Source organism: Podarcis gaigeae (genome assembly GCF_964106915.1).
Source record: "Podarcis gaigeae genome assembly, chromosome: Z".
NCBI classification, from domain to species: Eukaryota; Metazoa; Chordata; class Lepidosauria; order Squamata; family Lacertidae; genus Podarcis; species Podarcis gaigeae.
In genome coordinates, this window is record NC_139691.1 from 39,371,005 (window position 1) to 39,396,486 (window position 25,482).

The 25,482-nt window shown below is 41.7% G+C and overlaps 1 protein-coding gene across 3 annotated transcripts in view; it reads right to left on the bottom strand.

Moving 5' to 3' along the window:
- LOC310836915 (glutamate receptor 3) overlaps positions 1–25,482 on the bottom strand; it is a 210,259-nt gene that overhangs the window by 162,740 nt on the left and 22,037 nt on the right. For all 3 annotated transcript variants that reach the window (XM_083722848.1, XM_083722847.1, XM_083722846.1), the window contains exon 3: positions 53–292. In XM_083722848.1, the coding sequence (XP_083578974.1) occupies positions 53–292 (240 nt within the window). The remainder of the gene's footprint in view (positions 1–52; positions 293–25,482) is intronic.

Sequence of the window (25,482 nt, forward strand, 5' to 3'; positions counted from 1 at the left end):
TGTGTAGGAGCAGAAAGAGGAAAGTGCAGGGAGTTCAAAGGGATTGTCTTACCTCTTTCTGTGTCATAGAGGTACACGAACTTCTCCCAGTTGTAGTAAGTCAGGAGGCTCAAGATGGCTCCCTTCAGAGCTGGGCGCATTTGAATGACAAATTGCACATCAGCATCAGTTGGGAAACTGGGAGTGATGAAAGATGTGTGCAGCGCCCCACAGAAAGATGTCAGCGTGTTCATCGACATCTGGTCGTAGAATCCAAAGATGGCATACACTCCCCTGGAAAACTGCGAACAGACTAAGAGACAAAAGAACAAAGCTGTTACAACTCAGGGATGGGCAAGGATGGATGATAGTGCATGAGAAACATGAAGAAGTTTCAGTGATGCTTATATAGCAAGTCACAATCATCTTCACTAACAAGGCAAGTTGCAAAGATGATTGCTGTTTGCTTTGCTTTCAGGCCAAGAAGAAAATCCAGATTTAGAATGGAGTGACTCATAAACTTGGTTCACTAGAATTCTTCTATTGCTAATTTTACATTTAAAAAAGCAAAACAACAACAACACCACAATTTTATGTTTCAAAACAGACAACTGGAACTTATGAGCCCTTAGCATTTGATATCTATGAAGACCTCATTCTATGCATCTGTTTTTGAAAATCTGTTTTGTGCCATCTGAAACACCCTTTACAGCTATAATCTTCATTGTACTTGGAAACCAACCATTTCCTAGTAATGATATATTTAACTGCCCAAGATTCATGGAGGAATAATTGCAAGGGATAGAGACTACAACCTTTGCTGTAAATATACGCTGCTGCATTCCCAAGTACCAGATCCCAGAGCATTCATTATTTCCACAAATCATAATATTTAGAATCTCTGAAGTCTGCTAAAATAATTTTAGAAGGGAAAAAATATTATCCACAATAGCTCCTTGACATAGAATCAAAAGAATACCTTAGGAAAGAGAAACTAAAACACATCTTTTCTCATCCTCATGAAACACAGATGCAAAAATATAAAACTGGTAAGAAGAGGTTTTATTCTGGAGTGGTTACACACTGTGAATGAGTACAAAGCAAAAAGGGCATGTGGATATTAAGAAAAGGGCAGGTGCATTTGGATAAAGAGTCGATCACCACCAGACACATTGAAGAAATAAAGAACACACTTTAAATGAAGGACAAAATGTTAAGAGCAGCCTCAGTAGCTGAAATGAAGATATAAAAGCACATAGAATACTACATTTGCTTCTTCCCCAAGATTGAAGAGAACTGTTAGATCTTTTGCTAAAAGTATATATGAAAGAAAGAGGATTTTTCAACATTGTGAACAAATAAACATGGGCATATAGAGTGGGGAAAAACATTTGAGTGTTCATGTGTCAGAGGCGAGTAAGCACTATCATCTGCAGCTATTGCAACCCATGGCTCTTTGTCACCCAATGGCAATAGCTCAATGGTAAGAATGCATGTTATGTGTGCCCAAGAGTCCAGGCTTGGTCCTGAGAATTTACAGTTGAAGCACTCAAAAATTATTTGTAGAAATGGTTGATGGTCTTATAATTCCACAACGAGGGGTGTTTCTGAATATGCACAGCAGAGAAAAAGTCTTGCTGCTAACAATGGACCCAAGTAGGAAGAAGCTCTTGGGTAGCTCCATGGATCTGAGCAAAAGCAAGCTGAGCTTGAATCATGGAGGCACTGCGGGTGAGTGGTTCTTCTGCTTGAGTTGCCTACCCTGTTCCTGGCCCCGTTTCTCTTCTTAAGGTGCAGTCTTACACAATTTCCTTCCTGAATCTGGTGGCCTTCAAATGTTTGGAACTACCAACTTCAACTAGCCAGACAACCTTACCTACCTAGGGATACGTCTCTTTTAACTCAACAGGAATTACCTCTAAGTAGACCTGCATGGGATTGCACTGCAAACCTCTTTAGATCTGGCAACAATATTTGGGCCTCATCTACCACACATACATACCAAACTGTAAGGAAGAGGATTCTCTCAGATGGTTGTTTTATAATATACTGTATAAATAGAAGACTGTGATTGCTGCAGGGAACACATCTGGCTTACTTAGATGCTGATCAGAATGCACGCATGCAAATAAAAAGCAAATGGACTTTTAAGTTTAGAACGTGAAGAACATGGGAAAAAGCCAGCAGGTACTAAAGACGGCATATTTCCAAGGCTATTCTTAAGGCAGAATAACCATTGTGGTATTTGATCTCTCCCTTGCACTGTACACAAAATTCCCATCAATTCTACATATGCTTTAGTGCTGTTTGCATGAAGAAAAATGCGGAGCAACTCTGTCTGCTGCCCTTCCCTACTACTTCCATGTAATTCAGGTAAAACCCTCCCTCCCCTCTCCCCGCTGCCCAACAGCATCAATGCATTTTTCATCTCCATTTGACATGTGGTCAGAACGGGAAGCTCATAAACAGGTTATTAAATAAGCAGTTTTGGTAAGTCGTGATGGAGCAAACAGCAATAAAATATTCTTTAAATAAATTCTGGCCTCAACAGGCTCATCTCCTTAATAATTATTGCTCCTTAGAAATGCTTTCCATTTTTATTCACTTAACACTGTAATATTTATTTCAGAGGATTATTTTTTTAAGGACACTAATCATTTTTATTTTATTTTAGTCTTTCCAGTACAGGGAATTTCTCAGCAGAGTGGATTGTCCTTTTGACAGTGCAGTGAAGGACAGTACATTATTTAGAATGCACAGAAGATCTCTCTCCTCTGTGCTGCAGTTGCTTGTACTGGAACAGAGAGGAATATTTGCTAAGGATGACATGGGAAGAAGTAGGAATACAGTGGTGCCTCGCTAGACGAAAAGAATCCGTTCCGCGATTCTCTTCGTCTAGCGGTTTTTTTCGTCTTGCGAAGCAAGCCCATTGACAGCTTAGCGGATTAGCGCTACAGCTGTCAAGCGGCTTCTAGCGATCAGCTGTTAAGCGGCTTATCAGCGGAACAGCTGATAAGCGGCTTAGCGGCTTAAGAAAAGGGCAAAAAAAGCGAAAAAAAACCGCAGGGGGATGCAAGATTTTTTTCGTCTTGCGAAGCAACCCCATAGGGAAATTCGTTTTACGAAGCGCCTCCAAAACGGAAAACCCTTTCGTCTAGCGGGTTTTTCGTCTTGCGAGGCGTTCGTCTTGCAGGGCACCACTGTAGGTCCAGGTGGTCTGAGCCTAGGAACGTGTGAATCTGTCAGTTTTGACTTCACTCAGCTTCTCAAGTTTTAAATTTAGGTTTTCATATTTTAGCATCAGTTTCTGAAATCCTTATGAAAATTTATCAGCATGTCAGTATGAATTTCTCCTAATATATACATTTTTGCAACACTTTTGCCTAATATGCTCTTTTTTTTGCAAAGCAGGTTTCCCTAATTCATTTTTGTACGCTATTTTTTTGCAAATATATGCATTTTTATGCATGCTTTATCCTAGTATAGGCATTTTTGGGGTACAAATTGCCTGGCTGGAGAACTGCACTATAACAATGGGCTTTGTGGGCTTGTCTCTCTGTCTGAATCTGGTGGAATTCTAAAAACATCCCAGCACAAACTGAAGACATTACATTTACAAGGCTATTTTTAGGGTAGGATAACCATGGCAGCATTTGATCCCACTGTTTAACCCTAGTGTACCTACAGATCCCATTGATTTTGCATGCTTTAGTTCCACTTGCATGAAGCAAAACACACTCTCTAATGATCTGCATGCTGGTTATCTAACATGGATATTTTTCTGCCCCCCGCTTCTATGCTGTGGTTAGCCATTTGCAGAAATGGACTTGCAAAACTGAATTCTACACTGCAATGCAGAACCCTCAAGGAGCACTAAACCTATCATTATCTGCTCCTTTTAACCTCAGAAACCAGGGATTGAACCTAGCACCTTCTGAATGCAAAGCAGTGATCTTTGGATCTAAAGGGGTAGTGGCTATGTGGTAGCAGGGCAAAGAGGTCATGAAGGTGTGGCCAAAGCAGTTGTTAACATGCTAATAATAAATAATTATAACAAGTATGACAGTGCATTTACTCAACCACCACCACCACCAATACATTTATTGGGCTATTAAAATAAAGCAACAAAAGGCAGCAGCTCCCTGTCCTGAGGGACTTACAGTCTACACCCTCAACATGGAAGTCACAGCAAGACTCAACTCCTGTATACATTTATGCAGGAATGAATCTCACTGACCTATTGTAAGTGATCAGCAATTATGACTGCATCATGCCCCATGGCAAGCTATGTGTTCTACTAGTGTGCAAGAGCCTGAAGAACTTAGGTATGTGATGACCAGAGATAGAACATTATCTGTGGAATATCAGAGAGAGAGAGAGAGAGAGAGAGAGAGAGAGAGAGAGAGAGAGAGAGATTCATTTGCTGCTACCATTTGCTCTTTGGACATATGGAAACAGTGGTGGATGTAGTGGTGGACGCAGAGCCATTGGCAGGCTGAGCTGACTAATTTTCCATCTCCATCCTCCTCCTTTATGAGTTCTGTAGTGTTGACACTGAGACTAAGGAGGTGGAAAGCGGATAGTCCTTGAACTTGTCAGAAAGAAAGCAGGGAGATGGTTGAGAACAAGTTGAGTATGGTTGGTCAGTGCCCCATTCACCCTAATGGACTAGCCTCTGTTGGGTGCAGGACTATGCTGCTGCTACAATTCTGTTTTTGTTCTTGTTTTCTTCTCTAGGAGGGGGGCATTTTATGAGCATCCTTCTCATTCAAAACTGAAAGGTTAAGAAAAGGGTGGCAGAGCAATGGAGCATCAAATGTGGATTCAGGGAAGACTTTTTTCAGTATGTTGGCAATGCCGCCGTTCCTAGAAATGGCATTATGTAAGACAGAAGGAGGCAAAATGACATGGGTGGGAAAACTACAGCTCACCAGATGTTGCTGGACTCTAACTCCCAGCCCTAGCCAGCATGGCCAATGGTCGAGGATGATGGGAGCTGAAGTCCAACAAGGCATCAGGTTCCCCTTCCCTGTAATACTAATAGCTGCATAATTAAGAAGACTCCACACATTGCTGTTCCATTTGTACTATATGATTGTCTGGGTTCTTTGGAGGGGGAGATGCTTTTGAAATCCTCATTCTATGCTGCCTCGGGGAGTGGGCATTGCGACAGAATAGCAAGAGCTATTTTCAATAAAGCGCAGGACAAAAAGAGACGTGCTTACATTTGTGACCCAGTATTTGTTTGCTGTTTCATTTCTGAGCTCAGTTCACAAAGCCAAAATTTGTGTAGACGTTGAGCCATGATGCAGCCTTTATTCAAGCAGATTGCCTAGGAAGCTAAACATTATGCAGAAGGGTTGTTTTTTTTATTTTGGGGCGGGTGGGGGGGGGGGAGAGAAACTCAAGCATGAAATTGGCACTTTAGTCTGCAACCTGCCAGATTTGAACAAAAGCCCTCCAAACTCCCTCCCTCTGCTAGATTCTCTCTGGTTTAAATAACTCAGGGATATCTCACTCATTTTAAAAGCAGTATCTTCATTTTGCTCACTTAAGTCAGGGGTTCCCAAAGTGTGGGTCTATAGACCACCAGTGAGCTTCAGGTGGTCTGTGGAGGTAGTGGAGGGTGAGAAGAGGCTCTGCCTTCTCATCCTCAGAGGACAAAAGTCCCAAGCTGCTAAAAGAGGCTGTCAAGGCACTTGAAAGGAGTGGAGATTCAGTACACGGGAATGGAGGAAGCAGTAAGAAAGAGGGGGGGGGGAGAGCTAAAAAAGACCACTGCAATTCTGAAACAACAGGGAGCAAAATCATTAAGTGCTTTGTGAACACCCTCAGCAATTTTCAAGCATTTCACAAGGAATTTTTTGATGGGATCCACTGACTTAGGATATTCCAGGTACTTGGGGCACTCCACCCCCCCTTAAAATCATGGAAATACTTTAACCAGAATTAATTATATAATTAACTGTAGTATTAATAGATGTTTAGGCGTCATCAAAATGGAAAGGTTGCAGCATTTTAAAATAACCTCAGAACAGGCAGTGTTGGAGTTTCTATATAAATGCTACAGCCATTTAATAACATTCCTTAAGGTCTGATAGCTTGCCCATTGTTTTAGCTTGAATGCAGCCTGGTAATTGATGGTCAAGGGACATCGCTCAGGGGTAGAGTGCATGCTTTGCATGTAGACACTGGCAGAGCCAGTGTGGTGTAGTGGTTAGGTGCGATAGACTCGTTACCTGGGGAACCAGGTTCGCGTCTCCGCTCCTCCACATGCAGCTGCTGGGTGACCTTGGGCCAGTCACACTTCTCTGAAGTCTCTCAGCCCCACTCACCTCACAGAGTGTTTGTTGTGGGGGAGGAAGGGAAAGGAGAATGTTAGCTGCTTTGAGACTCCTTAAAGGGAGTGAAAGGCAGGATATCAAACCCAAACTCTTCTTCTTCTTCTTCTAGACGCTCCCTGTTCAGTCTTTGGCATCTCCAGCTAAAACATTTTTTTTTAAAAGACCCATAGCACCTTGGACAGCTCCTTCTGCTTGAGCAGAAAGTACTGCAGGTCTTAATTTAGGCTAGGGCTGAGAAGCTTCAGCCCATTGTCAGATCTCAATCCTGAAACACATAGAGAACAGACAAGACAAGGCTTCAACAGCTTCAAAGGGCTGTGGCTCAGTGCTAGAACACTAGTCTGGCTTGCAGGTCCTGGGTTCAAACCCAGGCATCTCCTAGTAGGGCTGGAGTCATCCCCCAAGGCCCTGGAGAGCTGCTGCTAAAAAGTGCGGACCATATTGACCTAGATCAGGGGTCAGCAACCTTTTTCAGCCATGGGCTGGTCCACCGTCTCTCAGACCATGTGGTGGGCCAGACTATATTTTTTTGGGGAAATAAAAATGAATGAATTCATACGCCCCACAAATAACCCAGAGATGCATTTTAAATAAAAGGACACATTCTACTCTTGTAAAAACACGCTGATTCCCAGACCGTTTGCAGGCCAGATTGAGAAGGCAATTGGGCCGCATCCAGTCCACAGGCCTTAGGTTGCCTACCGCTGACCTAGATGGACCCAAGTAAGTATAAAGTCACAGATATGAGGGATTGGAAGAGAGTGGTGGGTTTTTTTCTCTGATAAAGTTTCCAGGCAGATAATTTCGGCATCTCTCCTTCTGGAAATTAAAAGCTGCATAAATGAACCAACAACAGCATGGCTAGACATTCATGAAATAGAGGTTGGAAACAGAAAAGGTATTCATTAAAACAATAAATTATCCCACACTTCAGACAGGAAACGTTCCCAGAGCAGATCCCAAATCACTAAAGAGAGAGAGAGAGAGAGGGCGTGCGTGTGTGAGAGAGCACTTACAATTTCAAAAATACATGACACAAAAGGGAGATGCTTTGGGTGGGAGGTAAGGGAGGAAATAAGCAAACTCAGGTTCAAGCTGTTAGTTTCAAGCTGTTCTAATGACCAGCTGGGATAGAAAAGGACTCTTTGGTCACTCTTTGCTAATTTGTTGGTCATTCTGAAAATGAGAAGCTGCATTTTCTTGAACTCATACATGACAACAAGCGATTTCCTGCCAGTTCAAGACAGGTCACAGGCAGAACTCCTCAATATATTTTAATTGTCTGTAGAGTCATGCCTGTATTTTTAATACTTTGGCCCACACCTTTGAACATCACACATGCATTGATGCAGAGCATTTCCTTGCATGTTCAGTCAGAGATAAGTATCACTGTCAAGTTTCACAAATAAGAACAATGGGGCTTACTCCCATAGATGTGGGAATAGGACCACTGCCTTAGATCATTCATAGCAACTGAAAAACGAGCATGAAAGCAGCAATATTCTATAGGACACTGCCAGGTGAGTGTTTACTGGGGAAGCTTTTTTGATGATAGTTGTTGTTCTTTTGATTCATTGGAATCAGAATGCCTGCCCATATTCCTTTCTCTGTTTAGTCTGGATTTATCTTTCCTCTGGAGAATGTAAGTACACAAACAAACAAACCTCTGTGGTCAACAATGTACCTGCAATGTCTCAATGACTTATTTGCAATTACCTGTTGAAGTAGGCTATTAGCTGCAATAGCCATGTTTTACCTCCAGTTGTGAGAATCACAAGTGAGGAGAGTGCTCTTGCACTCACATCCTACTTGTTTGCTTCTCATAAGCATCAGGTTAGCCAAGGTGAGAACAGGAGATTTTTTATTGTGTTCTTAAACTAAACCTGATACGGAAGCACCAATACATTTATGTGAAAGCGAGTCCACTGAACAGAAAGGGGCTTACTTCTGAGTAGACATGCACAGCATTGTCAAGTTTATAGCCCAGACCAAGGTGAGCTACCTACCATATGTCTGATTATTTCCCCATATTAACCTGTAAATGGAAAATGGACATTCTGAAGGGGGTAGGGTGGGAGAGAGAATCCTTTCCTTAACATGCTAAGTTTTCTATTTGCAGAGTGTTATTTTCAATATGTGAAAACATGCAGAATATCACCTTTGCTCTAGCTTACTGTCAGATTTAAAATCAAAATAAGGGAAGCATCATTTTTGCCTTGAGCTCACAAACCTATTCTTTTTGGTTTTTTCAAAAAACAAAACAAAACCAACAGTCCACATTACTTATTCTATTCTTTAAAAAAACAACCATGCAGAATTCAGCATTTTAGCAGGACATTCCTTGTCAAAGGAATATTTAACAAATTGTCTTCACTGGACATGAGGGCAATTTGTGTCTAGCAGCGGCGCACAAATTGGCAAAGATGCCACCAGTAGGTGGTGCCAGAAGCCATGACAGGTAGGGGCAACTCATTCTACATTTGTCTCCATCCTTCTCCATGGTGAGTTTTACAAGGCTGACACTGAGACTGAGAAAGAGGAAGCTGATGGGCAATCTGACCCTCTTGACTGTCTGTAAGTAAAAAAGCAGAGCAGGTGAGGTTGTGTTAGAACAAAGGAAGCTGTCTTATCCTGAATCAGACCATTGCTCCATCTAGCTCAGTGTTGTCTACAGTGATTGGCAGTGTCTCTCCAGTATTTCAGAGGAGGGGCATTCCCAGCCCTACCTGGAGATGATGGAGCTTGAACCTGGACCTTGAGCTACAACCTAATAAACTGGCCTCCACTGCCTGTGGGAGTTTTGCCAAAATCTAAAATGGAGGTTTAAGGATCAGGGTGGATTAAAAAGCAACAGAAGATACAAGAACCCACCATGCTATTAATAGTGGTTTTCTGTGGGATGTTGCAACACGAACTAAAGATTCTATCTCAGGAATTTATGCTTAAATGCTCACCACTGAGAGTTATCCTTATTATTTTGCTGGGTATTGTGGTAATTAGAAGGGCTAGCAATTTGGAACTCGGCAAATTTCAGGTAAGCAGGCAAGCTGATTAGGGTTTTAATAGCTTCGTTGCAGCTAGGCCAGATTATGGCAAAATGCTGGAGCCAGGGGTTACACAGCTACACCTAATTTTCCATTCCGTTCAAGTAAAACTTCCTTGCTGTCAAGCCAGCAAGCAGGTTTCATTAATTCCCAAGGTCTTAAAAAGGAGGACAACCAGGCAATTGGTGTGTTTTTAAAAAAATTTGTTTTGTTTTTTAAGGAGAGAGAACAGTATGCAGATTAATGTCTTCCCCAACACACAAAGCTAGCTCAATATGTTGAAGATGAGTGTCAGCCAAAACTGGAGCCTGGCAGCAGCAGATTTCAGGGTCTGGTCACCGTTGGGTGGATATTGTGGTGGGTTTGGGGGAAGGGCCATAGCCCAATGGAAGAGCATCTGCTTTGCGTGCAGAGGGTCCAAGGTTCAATCCCCAACACCTTCAAGTAGAGCTGGGAAACATTTAACTGTTTTAAATGTATATTTAAGAAAAGGCCTCAGGGACAGTTGTACAAAGCGCCTTTCTTTTTCTGGGTGTGTCTGTGGGTATGAGTGTGTAAAAGGCAAGTCACAGAAATTATCTGAGAAAAAAGTGTTCTGAGAGTTTTATACTATTCATTTGTTTGTTTGTTTTTCTCAAATGGAAAAAGGGGGGGGGGGAGCTGAAATTCTCCTAGTTTTGTTCCACTAGGCCAGACAGAATTTCTGACAGGTCAAATGCTGCCTATTGCTTGTTTCCCTCCCTCTTGGATGTATTATTATTTTTGTTGTTTTGCCCCAACTGCATTGTACACCATATGCTGGATCAATACTTTAAATAATAAGCAAACAGTTAAACAAGAATTTTATAGCATAAGGGAAGGAAAAAATGAGAAAGAAAATAAAATCAATTGGCAGTGTAAGGCACCTGCTAGACTAATATACAACTGTAGGCTTATATCCATTAAAAGAATACTTAGAAGAATGCTGTGTGTCGCATTCATGGATCAATTCTGGAATATCTATTGCAAGGGGCCATTTCCAGAGGGAGCTATCATTTAACTTCACAGCTCCAAAGCAGCTGTTGGGCTCTAGTTTATGAAATGCAACCTTGCTTAATGGCTTCTTTGCTGATGAACAGAAATTAAGACCTCTTTATGGAAGAAAAAAAGTGTGTTATTTCATCATGAAGTCATTGAACAAGGAGAAGTACCAGTAATCTAGGAGTTGTAGTCAAAGCTAGTCCTACCCAGAGTAGGCCCACTGAAATCAATAGGCATGGTTAACTTAGGGCAATTAATTTCTGTTGATCAGCTGACCAGCTCTTACAATCCCTGGTTAGTTTTCCAACAGATACTGCCAGCAATAATAATTATGTAATATTGTTCTTCCACACTAAGCATCTATGAGAGCAGGGCAGGAGGAGAGAACCTGTGGCTTTTCTGATGCTGTTGGGTCCCCAAAGAATCCTGGAATGTTATGGATGCTGAGAATTACAGTTCTGTGAAGGGCTGAACTACAGTCCTCAGGATTCTTTGAGGGAAAACAATAACTGTGGTATAAATGTGCATTAAATGTATGGTGTTTGATGTAACCTTGGACTCTCAGCTCCCATCGCCCACAGCCGGCATGACTAACAATCAGGGGGGACGGGACCTGTAGTCCAGCAACATCAAGAGGGCAACGGGTTCCCCAGCTCTGCACTAGAATCAGAAGAAATCTGTCAAATCTGCAGGCTCTAACAATGTATATCAAAAATAACCCCCTCACACATTTAGTCCAGAAAAGACCAGAAAGCAAAAAAAAAAAAAAAAAAAAAAAAAAAAAAAAAAAAGGAAAAGGGAAGAAAGACACAAGAAGCAATATTTATGATTGCATGTCTATCCCTAGTGGAGGACAAAGGTTCAGTCTTTTGTGGGAATTGACCCATGAGTCTTTCCAAAGGTGCAGGGGGGATGATCCAGATGCTGCATCAATTTTAGCCCTCAAAAGGGCCCTTCTTCTTCTTCAACATAATAACACAGGACAATTCATCATCTAAAAAAAACCAAAAACCAAAAACCAAACACATTCACAGGAAAAGAAAAAGATTTCTCAATGTAAATTATGCATAATCAGTATTTATCGAGCTCAGTTAATTGACACATAACAAAAGAGATGTCTGGTGCACTGCTGAGTAATGCGCACACCAGAAACAGGGAGGGAAACTGAACAATGAGTATTTGATTGCACAGAGAAGGAGTCATTGCTGCTTTCAAGATGCATTTTGCATTTTCAGAAGAGGCAGAGGTCAAAATCTGATGGCTTGGGCACACATGCGCAGAACAGAATTCATATCCCAGTTCAGACAAGATGTTCAGTGGTTGGCCTTAGGAAAGTCTCTCTCTCTCTCTCTCTCTCTCTCTCTCTCTCTCTCTCTCTCTCTGCCTCAATGAACCCAAATTGCTACTATGATCAGAGAGGTATGCAAGCAACTATAATGTAGTCAGTAGATAGTTGGTCTCGGACTACAGTTCATATCTCTGTTCATTCAGTCATTCTCTATCACCCTATGGTACTTCACAGGGCATTGGGAAAAATCTAAGTACACCAACCTGAGTTACAGGATGGAAGGATAGAGCTAGCATGGTGTGGCAACACCCTTGGGGAACTTCCGGAAAGATCAACTGGAAAGAGTTTTCTGGGCCTTTTGCTTCCAAGTGGGCTTCAGGATCTAGGGCACAGGAGGGGGACACGTGGTGCAAGGATTAGGATTGTTTTAAATTCAGCACCAATTGCAAAACCCACTTGTATCACCTCCTCTTGGGAGTTCCTGATCAGAGCTCCCAGAAAGGGTGGAGCCAAGGCTTGCAATGAGAGCTGAATTTGCTGAAAGCAAGACCTCCTTTCAGTAGGAATATTGTCAGCTGTAGCCTGAATTCAGTCCAGGGCAGCAAAGGAGGAATCAGGAGTGCGTTGAGTATACTCCCAATTCTTCTTTTGAATTCTGACACCTGACATCATAGGATGTCTTGTGATTGATAGGTGAGAGGCTCTGCCCTGCATAGAGTCAGTTCTGTATCTGTTCCCCACCCCTGCCAAAAAAACCACAACATTTTTATGCTGTTCAAAGTATGCCAATATTTTCCTCTTTGTTTTTGGGTGGCTCCACTTTGCATGTAATTTTACTGGCACTTCACAATGGACTTTGCTACTAAAGGGGGTGACCTTGCATTTGGGATAGGTGGATGACTTACTTTTCAGAGCAGAAGTGTTGATAAGTACAGTACATGAAAAGTAATACTGCAATAAAACCAGTCTTCCTTTTAATGCAAAAAAGGTATTCCATGCAGATGGCCCAAATGACAAATTCTAGCTTACCTTTACCTCTTTGAACTTGAAAATTATATAGAGGTTATTTTGCCCCAAAAAGAATTACAAGCTGGTTGGACAGTTTTATTATTGATGCATCCTTCAAGTACCCATGCTTGGCAAAGTAGGATAATACAGTTTCACAGGCACATTCAACAGATTAAGTAAAGTGACTCTTCAAAAATGAGGAGTGACAAGAGACCTCATTTTCCAAGAAGGAGCAGTTCAAAGAACAGAAAGAGAGTGGGTTTTGTTACAGCTATTGTCAACTTTTTCATCTCCATGAACAAATCCATGCTTCCACAGTCAGTGTTGTTATCAATCAGTACAAACCTTACCTTGGACAACAATGGCATTGGAAACAACGAACACAACTGAGCTTCATTTTTAAAAAGCGATTGTGAAAGAGACTGAATTGAATTCATTCTGATTGTAAGGAATGATAGATTCAGTTATATTCTAGCCTCCTTAGGTCCCATCAACAGCAAGGAAGAGACACTTGAAATTGCAAAACTTATATTTGGACATTGTTGGACTGGTATTGCACAGTAAGTACTGGGCGGTAGGATCAGACCCAGGAATACTGGAGCAGACAGATAGAACTTGAGCACGATTTAAAACTACAGCTCCCACAACATAAGAGCCCTCCCAAAAATATGTTTGCTGAGACAACAAGTGGGGTGGGCAGTATTGGGGGTGGGGATGGTGGTGGAGAATAGATGAAGGACTGAATACGTCATATACATAGACACGACTTCTGCAAATATCCCCAAGCCATTTCCTTCCACACTTGCTCCACAATAAGTAGCCTCAGTTGGGGGAGGTGAGTTAAACACAGCCTGAATAACTTCTATACAGTACTGATGAGGGACAAGTGAAATATAATCTCTAATTATATACGGGTTGTTCCAGAAGTAGCCTTTTCCCAGGACTGGACTAGAATTTCCAGGACTGGAATTCAGAGGAGGAGGGCAAGATAAATATTTATAATATTCATTTTATTTTAAAAGATTGTGCTGCCTACATCATTGAACAAAAGGCACCAGAACAAGACTGGCCCTCTGGCATAGGTCTGCTAGGGCCATGCATGCTGCATGGCATCCACAGCCCCGGACACCCAGAATTGCAAGGCAAAGTAGGCACTCCTTGTGGCACCCTAGATGTTGCTGGATTTCAGCTCCCAGCATTTCCAGTAGTAGGAGGAGTAAAGAAAATCTGCACGGTCACAGGTTTCCCACTGTTTCCTTTGAATAGGGGGCGAAAGGATGTCCCTGATTATTAACAGCAAGGAAAGCAATCAGGAAGAATGCAATCAGAAGGCAATCAGTTCTCTCAAGAATGTAATCAAGCCAATATTGCAAGAAGCCTTTGTAGCTCTATAATGCAGTTCATCCAGTGTGTGCGCGCGCACACACATGCATCCACAGCCACCAAGCTATGACATTAGCCCAGGCCTTGTTTTGCTTAGATGTGGCAAGATCATTTTGCCCTTCTAAACTTTCTGTTTAGTTAGCAACATGTTTAAGGTGGCATAATTGAAGTGAAGAGAATCACAATTTGTACAGAGCACAGATCACAAATAGAGGTTTGGTGCAGTTAGCATGCTGCTGCTAATACTACCTTCTAAACCAGGGTAATATTATATTTTTCAGACCAAGGGACACATTTCCATCTGGGCAACCCTTCGGGGGCCACATGCCAGTGGTGGGTGGGGCCAGAGTCAAATGTGGGCAGAACAAATGTTATTGTTACTCCTATACAGTATGCTAGTTTCCTCCCCGCCTCCTTATTCTCCATCTAGGCAGCCAAGAGACATTATTAGAGGATACATTCCAGCAAAGCAAAAAACACTCAGAGGAGGTGAGAAGCAAGGCTGGGGAGGCCTGAGGCCTGGAAAGGGCTGAGGAGGTTCCCACTACTACGCTAAATATTTATACAGGGCACTTTCAGTGGTGGCACCCCAGCCCTCGAATCTCCACCTTTCTGAGATATGGGTTGCACCAATTCCTATGAGCTTTCTGTGCCAGCTGAAGTTATTTGTCCAGCTTTTTTTCTAGCTATTAGTGCCTGGACCTGATTTGATTGCTTGTACGTAATTTTGCTCAATACACACATTTCTGCAAAGTAGTGTACCCTAATATAATGGACTTTTGCATGCTTTTCTCACTAACATATGCATTTTTATCCACATTTTACTGTAGTGTGCTGATTCCTATGCACATTACTTGCCTGAAGAATAGCATTGCAAAATTGAGAGGACAGCAAATTTCAGAGGGTGGCTGCCTGTTGGCTTGTGTACTGTTTCAGAAAGTGCAGGTCAGACAGATTTGCCTTAAAATGTGCCACATATTAGATTTCTGTCATCTTAAATAATACATTGTGGGTGTGGTAGTATAGCATGGAGGACACTTCCACCCATAAGACATGATAAGATTAGCAAAATTTGCGCTCAAAGAGAAAGAGACCAAAGAGAAAAATGCTTTCGCAGGGGAATTTTTATGGGTCCATGGCAAACATCTGGTCTTCCTCCCTTGCATTCCTAGTGACATCTGTCTCTTTACTTAGAAATGCTAAAAGGTACTGAATGTGCTCACATGCACAGCAGCGTATTATTTATTTAGGCCAAATTCTGTCTCTCGCCCACCTTCACGACATCTGCCTCATCCTAGATTTTTTCCCCCACTAGCACTTTGCACGTGTCTGGAAATGTGATTTTTTAAAAATTTATTTTTAGGAAAAACAAATTAGGTCACTGTCTCTGCCCCATGAACTTTCACTTTTTCAACTCTACTGCTGTCAACAGCCCCAAAGTTGTGCTTCATCCCTGGGGTGGGTGCATTCTTTCAATGACTCTCTCCTTAAAATGCTTTAGATGGCAATGCATATTACTTCACTTTTTTCAAATTGCCGGAAGCCAACATGGCTGTATTTGACAGCCCTCCTACCCATTCTGGAGGGCGGAACCTTGGATCTCTGTCCCAAAGTGTTGGTCTGATGGAACCACTGCACCTTCAACATGTTACAGACTAAAATAATGAGATGTTCTAGGCCAATATTTGAGGTTCTAGGCCAACCAGAAATACCTGAGCACCCCCTTTGCTCAGATTATTCTTCTTTACTGAAGGTTCTGCTCACATCTTGTATATGTGGTGCTCATCTTCCATTGGATCTAAACTCCAAGCTATTTCAAAAGCCTATTGGGCCAGTAAGGCGGTTTGTGTGTGTGTGTGCATTACACATACACACGGAATGAAACACTAACATCACAATGTCCTACACGGGTATGGACATTGAAGGTAGATTCGTACCTGACAAAGTGATATGCAAAGGTTGTATACAACTGACCCACTGAGATTAAAGAATCAGAGTTAGCCATACCCCAGTGGCAGAGGAACCCTCTCCAGCACCCGGGGCGGGGCATCCCATACGGACCCCGCATGTGTGGCATTCTGTATGAAGTGCGCACGCGCTGCAGCCCGTACAGTTGCCATGCGAGAGGCAGCACATATGGACGCCACGTGAGTGGCACCCATACGGACTGCACGCACCCTTTGTTGCTCTACAGCTGGGGGGACCCGGGGCGGACCACCCGATCCGCCTCCCGCTTGGTACACCCCTGCCATGCCATACTCTGAGTAGGACTAGCATCAACTACAAACCATATAAAACTATTGAGAGTTCACTAGGAATAGATTCACCAATAGAAATATTCACAATCACTGCTACACCTGTCTTCTAAAGGGTGCCTATGAAACTCATATTTCTACCATGGTGGAATTCCTGAGTAGCAATTTTAGCTAGCTTCAGATCAGCTTCATGTTGCTTCTAGAGGAATAGAAGCCTTTTAAAAAGAATCTGCAATTGGCCTTTGGACCAATCTGCAAAAATAACCTTTGGACCAGGCACAGCACATGATCCCATTGTTGTTGGGCAGCTGCCAATGCCAAAACATCAGCAGGGTGCCCACAGCTGACCAGAATGGACCTCTGGTCCTGCTGCTACCTCACCTATTGGTAGAGGGAGAGCACCTATGAAAAGGGGAAGCAGCAGTTTCAGCCTCTTCCATTCTCTTACCTTGTCTTCTCTAAGTGGCAATAGAAATTGGGCTCAGCATGTGGGTGATGGGACTCAAATATAGTATGCTGCCCAATGTCCTCCTACCTCAGCCTAAAGGTGGCACTTCTTTGGAGCAAATTCACTAATAAGCAACTAATTGGTGCAAAAGAACCTACCCTGGCCTAAACACAAATGTATAAAATATCTGCACCAAAGTTTGATGGTCTGGAAGCAGCCTGCATCCTAGCTTCATATTTGAGCATGGCCACCACCAACCTGAGCAGATTTTAAAGAGAGTTAGACAAACTCATGGAGCAGATGGCTATCAGTGGCCAGTAGCCACAATGCCTATGCTGGTCCTTCACTGGAAATCACAAATAGGGAGACTGCTCTTGCACTCTGTCCTGCTTTGGGGCTTGCTGTGACTAGTATCTGGTTGGCTACAGTGAGCACAGACTGCTGATAGGGTTGCATTCCATCTTCCTGATATTTCCTTACCTGAATAGTCATGTAATCTTTCCTACGATGTAAACAGACAAGACAAAACAAAACACCTTCTGAAAATCTAGGAGAATCTAGTGGAACTTAGCACTCATTTCCATGTTAATTGCTCCCAGAAAAAAAAAATCATTTGCAATCCCATTATCCCAGATAATCATATATAATTATTTCCCAGCACCTTTATCAAGGTGTGTGTGTGTGTGTGGGGGAGAAGCATATATGAGCATATGTAATGTGTTGGGGGGGTTGATATGTTTTGTGATGTCTGCTGTTGTATCACACCACACCCATTGGTTTGAATGAAATGTAGCATGACATGTTGGTATATTAGTCAAAAAGCTATGGTTCCATAAGATGGCAGCTAATGCAGAGTGAAATGTATGTTATAAGCCAGGGCAGCAGTGCTAGCAATTAAACTAGTGCAGGAAAACTAGTGCATTGGTCTGTACATCTGAATGCACCCAAATGGGCCCAAGGACTCTCCTTATACCTTCTCCATCCCTTTTTATTATACTGTATTGCCATGTTTCTCATCTCTCTGCTTCTTTTCTTGTTATTGCAGCAAAATGAGTTTGATGGGGGAGGAAAGTTATAAATCTTTTCTGAAGTTTTTTCTATGTATATGGTTTAGGAAAATTGAAAATGAAATCAATCTGCCACTGTGCGTAGTTTTGACTAGCAGAAATGAAATTGCATCAGGAAAAGTTACCATTAAGGATGGATCAAAAGCATTTAAGGGGGGGAAAAGGGGGGGGCTGACATTTTCTTGCACAGTAGGGAATCCTGTGAAAAAGGTAAATAAGAACAGTGCCTAATGTTTTTGTAAGTTCAAATAAGAGGGCAAATCTATCTCACTATCCATCTTTGCCCTGTCTTTTTCCTGTGATCAAGTCACGGAAATATGACTGCTAAGCAATAGCTGGCAGCTGTCGCTATCTTTGGGCTGTGAAAGTCTCCTGAGGCTCAAAAAGAGAGATAAAGGAGTAACAAAGGGGTAATTTATAGAGAAAATACAGTTCCAGATAACTCCAAGAAGCTACAGAGAACTTAATTGTTACTTCACCCCCACCATAGTTAATCCCATTCATGGAGGAAAAATAGGTGTGGTTGTAGTCAACTAAATCCTATTCAGAGTAGACTCATTGGAATTAATATGCTTAAATTAGTCATGTCTTTCAATTTCAATAATTAAACTCCAAGTATAGTTAACATGAGAAGCAACTCAACCAGAGCCAAGGAACAATGCATATTTATGGTGACAGCATCAATCAAGTTATCATGATGTGAATGGTACCCTGCAGATCTAATGCCACAACTCAGACTTTTCATTTTGCCATATAAAAGACAATGCTTTTCAACAGAGTCAGTTAACAGATTCAGCTTCCTCCCAGCAAGGACTGGTTCAGAGACACAAGTGGTGCACAAGATGACAGCACCAACAAGTGATGCCTTGGCATGTGTAAATAGACTTCTATGGATGCGAGCACCAGGCACAGAACTTCACTATAACCTAGCATAGAATATTTTTAGTGGAGTCAGTTTACATAACCTTTCTAGCTGACATTTGCTGCAGAGGATACAAGGATCTCTCATGTTATTGCATCAAATCGTTTTTTTATGTAAGCCACCTTGAAGATCTTTCTGGATCAAAAGGCAGAATAAGAAATCAAATAGACTGTAGTGGTGAACATGTAGAAAACCATTCTTGGTTTCTGTGACCCAGCCTCTAAACAGGTTTACTAGAAATTAGGGGTGTTGGGGAATTCTTTCAGAAACAGGAATAGGAGTGGAATAGGAGCGGAATTTGCAAGCTCGTCCCACAGAAACAGAAATCATGCAAGTGAATAGGAGTAGTATTAGCTATCGTTATTTTAGTCTGCAAATGTTATGTAAATAATTACATTATTATATGCATAATTTTAAATGCTTCCCTTTCATTAAAATTGATTACACAATTAATTATGTTAGTTTTGGCCATAGCAGATAATAAAAAGAGACTTTAGCTTGTCAGACTGTATGGAACTGTACAGAACTGGAATGGAAGAATGGAAACAGAGCCTATTGCGGGATGGGTTGGAAATTGCTACCTCCTTATATCCCTGCTCAGCATTCATTTCCTGGGTGGAAAATTTGCCATAAAGGCACAAACTCTGAAAGAGTAATTTCACTTCCTAGGCTGCCAGGGAATTCCTAAAAATTCATTTTCTAATTAAACAAACAAACAAACAATTCCAACAGCCATGCTTTTTAAAGTTGGTCGTTTCTTGATGTGATCTGCCTTTCTAGCTTCCTTTGCAGTAAACACAAATAATAACAATGAAATAAGTCATTGGTATTTACTATGACAAAATAATATCTGTTGCTTTATGGTGTAGGTTAGCTTCTGGAATAATATGACAGTATAGTGGAACAGGAAAAATTGCATGTTGTTTTAATTCAAGAGAGGCTGAACACCTACTGTTTTGTGTTCTAAAGCCATCCATTTCATCAACAGTAGGAGTTCATATCTCTCACAGATACTTATTTTGTTTGTGTATTAATGTGTATGTTAATGTTTGTGTATTAATCTGTGTAGATATTCTAATTGTGTATCAATACTGCATAAGTCTGGTCAGAGAAAACCCTGGCAATGATTAAAGCAGAGACAATCACAAGATTCACTGACATTTGGCAATTATTATAGCGCCCGGTCGATCTTTCCCATCCTGCTGTGTATAAGAACACATTTTCTTTCCTGCAGGATTCATAGGCAAGGGTGGTTGTTGTTAATGCAATGGAAGCCTTGGTCTCCTGTGGAAATGATAAGAGATTAGTGTAGCTCTGAAAATTATGATTGCTGCAGTAAATACAGGTGTTTTATACTGGTAGTGTTTCTTGTGCATGCATTTAGAAATCACAGCCTGATCAGGTACATGGAGAAAGCGCTGGCATGAAACAGCTCCTTCCTGCAAAATGTGTGGAATTGACCAATGTATGGGTTTTCTTTATTTCAGTTTTCTCTCTTCCTCTCATTATTGCATTTGGAAGGTACAGTTACCAATGGACACAAACACATAAATCCCAGTTGTATTTACTAAAGTAAAACTTTGGGTAGGGGATGGGCAAATCTGTTGATTTTAGTTTCTGACTTTTCTGGTTTAATGTTCTCCACATTCCCATATTAATTTGGGAATTTTTTTTTACAAAAAGTTCTCATGGAAATCAATCAGCATTTTATTGTGATTTTTCCCTAGCATGCAGTTTTGCCTAATATACATATTTTTGCAAAGCAGTTTCCACTAATATAGCACATTTTGTTTGCTGCTTTCACTAATAATTGCATTTTTGTACAGATTACGTGGCTGGAGAATTAAGATGTAAAATCTGAAGAAGTGTGAATTCAGTTAACATATTGTTGCAGAAAATGTAAGTTTGCCTATCGGACAAACCGAACTAAATTCCCCACCCCCAGCTCTGTTTCTGAACCGGTTGACAGAACTTTATGAAGACTAAAGGAGCAACATTGGAGGTATCCTCCAATACCATATATAACAGTAGTAGTAATGATGTTGGCAATACCACCCACAGTAGAGAGGTGCATGGACCCATTAGGCTTTTTCACTGGTGGTGCCAGAATTATGGAATTCATTCCCTGCTTAATTAAGACAGCCACCTATTTTGCATTGGTATTCCACTTGTTTTAGAAGATGCATCTATGTACACAGGCATTCCCTTGATTTCTTGACCCAAGTATGCAGTTTTAATTACATCATTGTTTTGATGGGATCACTCCATTGCATATTTTAATTATGGATGTTTATATTTTAATGGGATTATTTTATTGTGTATTTTAATTATAGATGCTTATTTTAATGTGTATGTCATCCATTGTGATACTTGTAAACCATTTAGAAGCCAATCCTGGCATTAAGCAGTGCTTAGAAAAATATTAATAGAACATTAGGAAGAAGAATGCACAGACATGTTCAATGCTCAAATTAATTCCCTCATTTCTCATCAGAAACAAAAGGATGACCTGGCCTCCAGGAGCAGAGGCATACGAATGGACCTTTCATCCATGGATTGCTCTGCAATCATATCCTAATGCACAAGACGTCAGGCGAGAATATTTGAATCTTGTTTAGATCAAGCAGTTCTATAATTATCCAATCATTCCTACAATTGTGTTTTTGACTAACAATTCCATCTCTTTCAAAGCCTCTCTGTGCAGGGTGGAGGTCCAAGTCTGGTCCCTGCCTTGCTGTGATCTATTTCATAATTCTGGATCCAGTTTTAGTCAGGGCAATTAAGAATTGGAACATGAGAACCCATTTTCGGCCACTTCCTCAAGTTACTTCTAACATGGCAGGAAAGAAACAAATGAGAAAATTCTGCAGCTTATCCTCACCCTGGGGTGCAAACTTGGGGGTGGCCAAGTAAGCCCTGCCCTGCCCTGAATAATTAATCACCTGATGTGGCACATGGACACCATTTGAATGGCAATGCCCATCAACTTGGGGTGGCGAAGATCTCTCGTACCCTAGGACTTGGCTCCCATGTCCTCACCTGCTATCAGGAGGGTTAGCCCACTCGTGAGGTGATTGTCTAGGGTGACAGAATCCGCAGGGGCAGCAGATCTGGCTTCCAAGGAATGCATTGCCCACTGATACTGCTGCTGCAATAACAGCAATGGCTGTGGTGTGCTCCTTGGAGGCTGGATCTGCTGCTTGCACCCCAAGCAGTGCCAGATTTACATATAAGCTAAACAAGTTATAGCTTAGGGCCCCACTCTCTTGGGAACCCCCCAAAAAATTAAAGAGAGAGTGTGTTGTGTAGTGATTAAGAGGAGTGAACTCGTAATCTGGTGAACCGGGTTCGCTTCCCTCCTCCTCCACATGCAGCTGCTGGGTGACCTTGGGCTAGTCACACTTCTCTGTGATAAAGCGGGATATCAAATCCAAACTCTTCTTCTTCTTAAAGGACAAAAAAGTGGATGTACATTTCCAAAATATAAGATAAAAAACAAATAAAATGGCCTATTAAGTCCATAAATTTCCATACACAAAAAACAGCGACAATTTGTTGTTAACAAAGGAGAGCTGGACATATAAAAGGCCCCATTACCTTCAGTAGCTTAGGGCCTCATCAAACCTAAATCTGGCCCTGACCCCAAGCTACCTCTACAGCAGCCTCTTGGTGAATAGGAAGTGCTGCTGCCCCCCCCCCCATTCCTCTTGTTGATCTTTATTTCTCCCTTGTTCCTGATGAAGATATTCACTCACCCCTTCCTCCTTGGTGCAAGGGCACCATTTTGTGGTTCGCTTCAGGTGCTAAGATGTCTTGGGCTGGCCCTGCCTATCATGAGTGATTTCTGTTAGCTAGCTGTGACCTGCTTCAAGATACAACAGGGAGCTGAAACAGAAGATACCTCCCCCTCATTCAGTTTTTCATTTTCCCCAACTGACACCCAGCATTCGATGATTGCTAATCCTGCACATTCCTAATTATGCTGTGGGGTTTTTGGGGTGACTCCTTAGGCAATTTTAAAAAATAAAGTTTGCACTTTTTTCATATTTCAGGGTTCCCTCAAGCATGCCTTTACTTCCCTCTTGTTATTCCATGGCCCCATTTCCCCTCAATTTCTATTGGCACTCACCACCCTGGTTTGCTATTAGGGGGAGTGACACATATATTTTGCTTGAAGATTCTGATTGAGAGCAACAGATTGCAGATGATAAGAACAGAGAAACAGCAGCCCAACAGCCATCTGCTGAGCATCTCTCTGGAGAATTCAACACTAAGAGAAGTAGGTGACTGAAGAGCATTGGAAGCGAATATACATACCATTAGCTAAGTGACAGCATGAAGAATAGAAACCTTTTTAGGGTTAGCTTTAACAAAATAAAAAATAAAAAGATTGCCAGAGATGTTTCTCTCTCTCTCTCTCTCTCTCTCTCTCTCTCTCTCTCTCTCTCTCTCCTCCCCATCAGATTTCAGAAAGGCAACAATAATGGTTACTGAGGATGCTGAAGTATAGCAGATTCTCAAGGAAAGGCATCACTGTCTTTTTCACTTCTTATCTTAGAACCAGAAAGGGAAATCAGGATTATGCCATGTTTGGAGCACTTTTGAAGCCCTAAATCTAAGGCAAAGGCCATAACTCAGTGGTAAGACATTTGCTCTGCATGCAGAATGTACATCTCCTGGCAACTCCAGGCAGGACTGTGAGTGTTCTCTGGAGAGCCACTGCCAATGTATTGGCCAAACTGAGTTTGATGGAATGTTGGCCTGACTCCAAGGCAGCTCCCTATATTCTATACTTTTGCTCTTGGGGCCCTTGATCCATTAGAAAAGGCCAAAGCATTTGTTGGCTTTTTCATATATGAAAAAGGTGTGTGTGGGGAAACACAACAGAGACTTACAAAGATTATTAGAGGGATTTCATAAAACTCAAGTGTACTAGAACCAGAGTCGCCTAATATAGCTGGAGAGGTTTGGAGGAAATGAAATAAAGAAAAAAAATCCATAATGCATTACTTACACGATCTTCTGTCTCAACTTCTGCAATGGCTGCTAATCTAAACCTGACACCTGCCCTCTGTCCCAGCTCCTGCCAACCTAGCAGTTCGGAAGCATTGCAGTTTAAGTAGATAAATAGGTACCGCTGCAGTGGGAAGGTAAATCGTTACGGTGTCCCATTGCACCAGAAGTGGTTTAGTCATGTTGGCCGGAAAAGTGTCTGTGGACAAACGCAGGCTCCCTCATCCTGAAAGCGGAGATGAGTGCTGTACCCCATACTCAAATTCAGTTGGAATTAACCAAGGATCCTTTACTATATCTTTCTTTATTAATGTAGTTTTTTTTCACTTTCCCCCCTTTCCTTCTCCTTCATCACCATAACTGAAATTCTTTTAATAAAATATTGATAATAAAAAAGACAGAGAAAACAAACAATGAACAAGATGGTAACATATGATTTGTGTGCATGGGGGGGCGGGGAGCAGCACTATGTATAGTTTAGAATTAAGGGTGGCCCTAAGATTGGCAGACTGTAACAGAAGACCATTGAATACTGCTGGAACCTAATAAATGATGTCTAAGACATAGAAGGAAAGCACAGCAGAAACTGATCTCTAGAGCCCTACTGTTGTTGTTGTTGTTGTTGTTGTTGTTGTTTTTCCTGAACCCTAAGTTCCAAAGAAAGAGCACAGCATCCCTGTAACTCATAGAACCATATTTATAAATTCCCCAAGGTCCTGGAGTCTTTTCCTTTCATCTCTCTTATTATAAAAAGAACTTGGGGTGTGTGTGTGAAACACAAGCATATCTAGGTATCTGATGACAACTCCTAGAGCTGTAAAAATTCTAGGGTGTCCAACGTTTCTCTTCAGTAGCTGTGTCTTAAATATCTGATGCTTGTGTCTGAGAATAACTTAGCTGTCCACTGCATTTTTTGCAAGGGAAAAGGATGGGGGTGGGGGGGTAATCAGAGTCAGATGACTGGCTCTGCCCCCCATTAGCTGCTCTGCCTACGGTCCCACCGTGTTAGTTTTTAGCCACCCCTGGAGAAAGACTATGGGTGTTTAATTTTTAATAAAGTGGAATTTTTTTTTTGCCCCTTGGTCTATGCAGCAGATGTTTGTCCATGCCAGCAAGACACTGCTTTTTGAGTTTGTTCTTTATCAGTGCAAAATTACTCCTTTTCTTAACTCTGCCTGTTTTTGAAAGCATTATAGTAATCTTTTGATTCTTAAAGCAGAAATACCCTATTATCCTTTCCTTTTAAGCATCCTAAAGTACTCTCGAGTGATGAATGGCTCTCAAATTCATCCGCCACTAAAAAGAGTCATAAGAAGAAAGCTTGTTATTTTCGGCATGCAAGGAAGGTATAACTCAGGGCATCATTTCATATCCTCATAATAGCTGCATTGTGTAACTGCCAGGGCAAAATGAATAGCCCTGTAAATATAAATCAGTGCAAAGTTCTTTCAAAGAAGTGGCAAAGTTGTCAAAACAATCAGCAGTTTCGCTGCATTTTGTTGGCCTGTCCAAAACTCAAAACCCGAATGGATGAGTTTAATTGCACCATAGTCATCATTTTTGTATATTTATATTATTATCCATTGTTGTCATCAATGTTGCTTTGGAGGTCAAAATAAGCTGGGGGGGGGGATTGCTGCCCCAAGGAGCTTTATGATCTAGAATGTTGAGAGTGAGGAAGAAAGCAGGGGAACACAGGTGATGGAATATG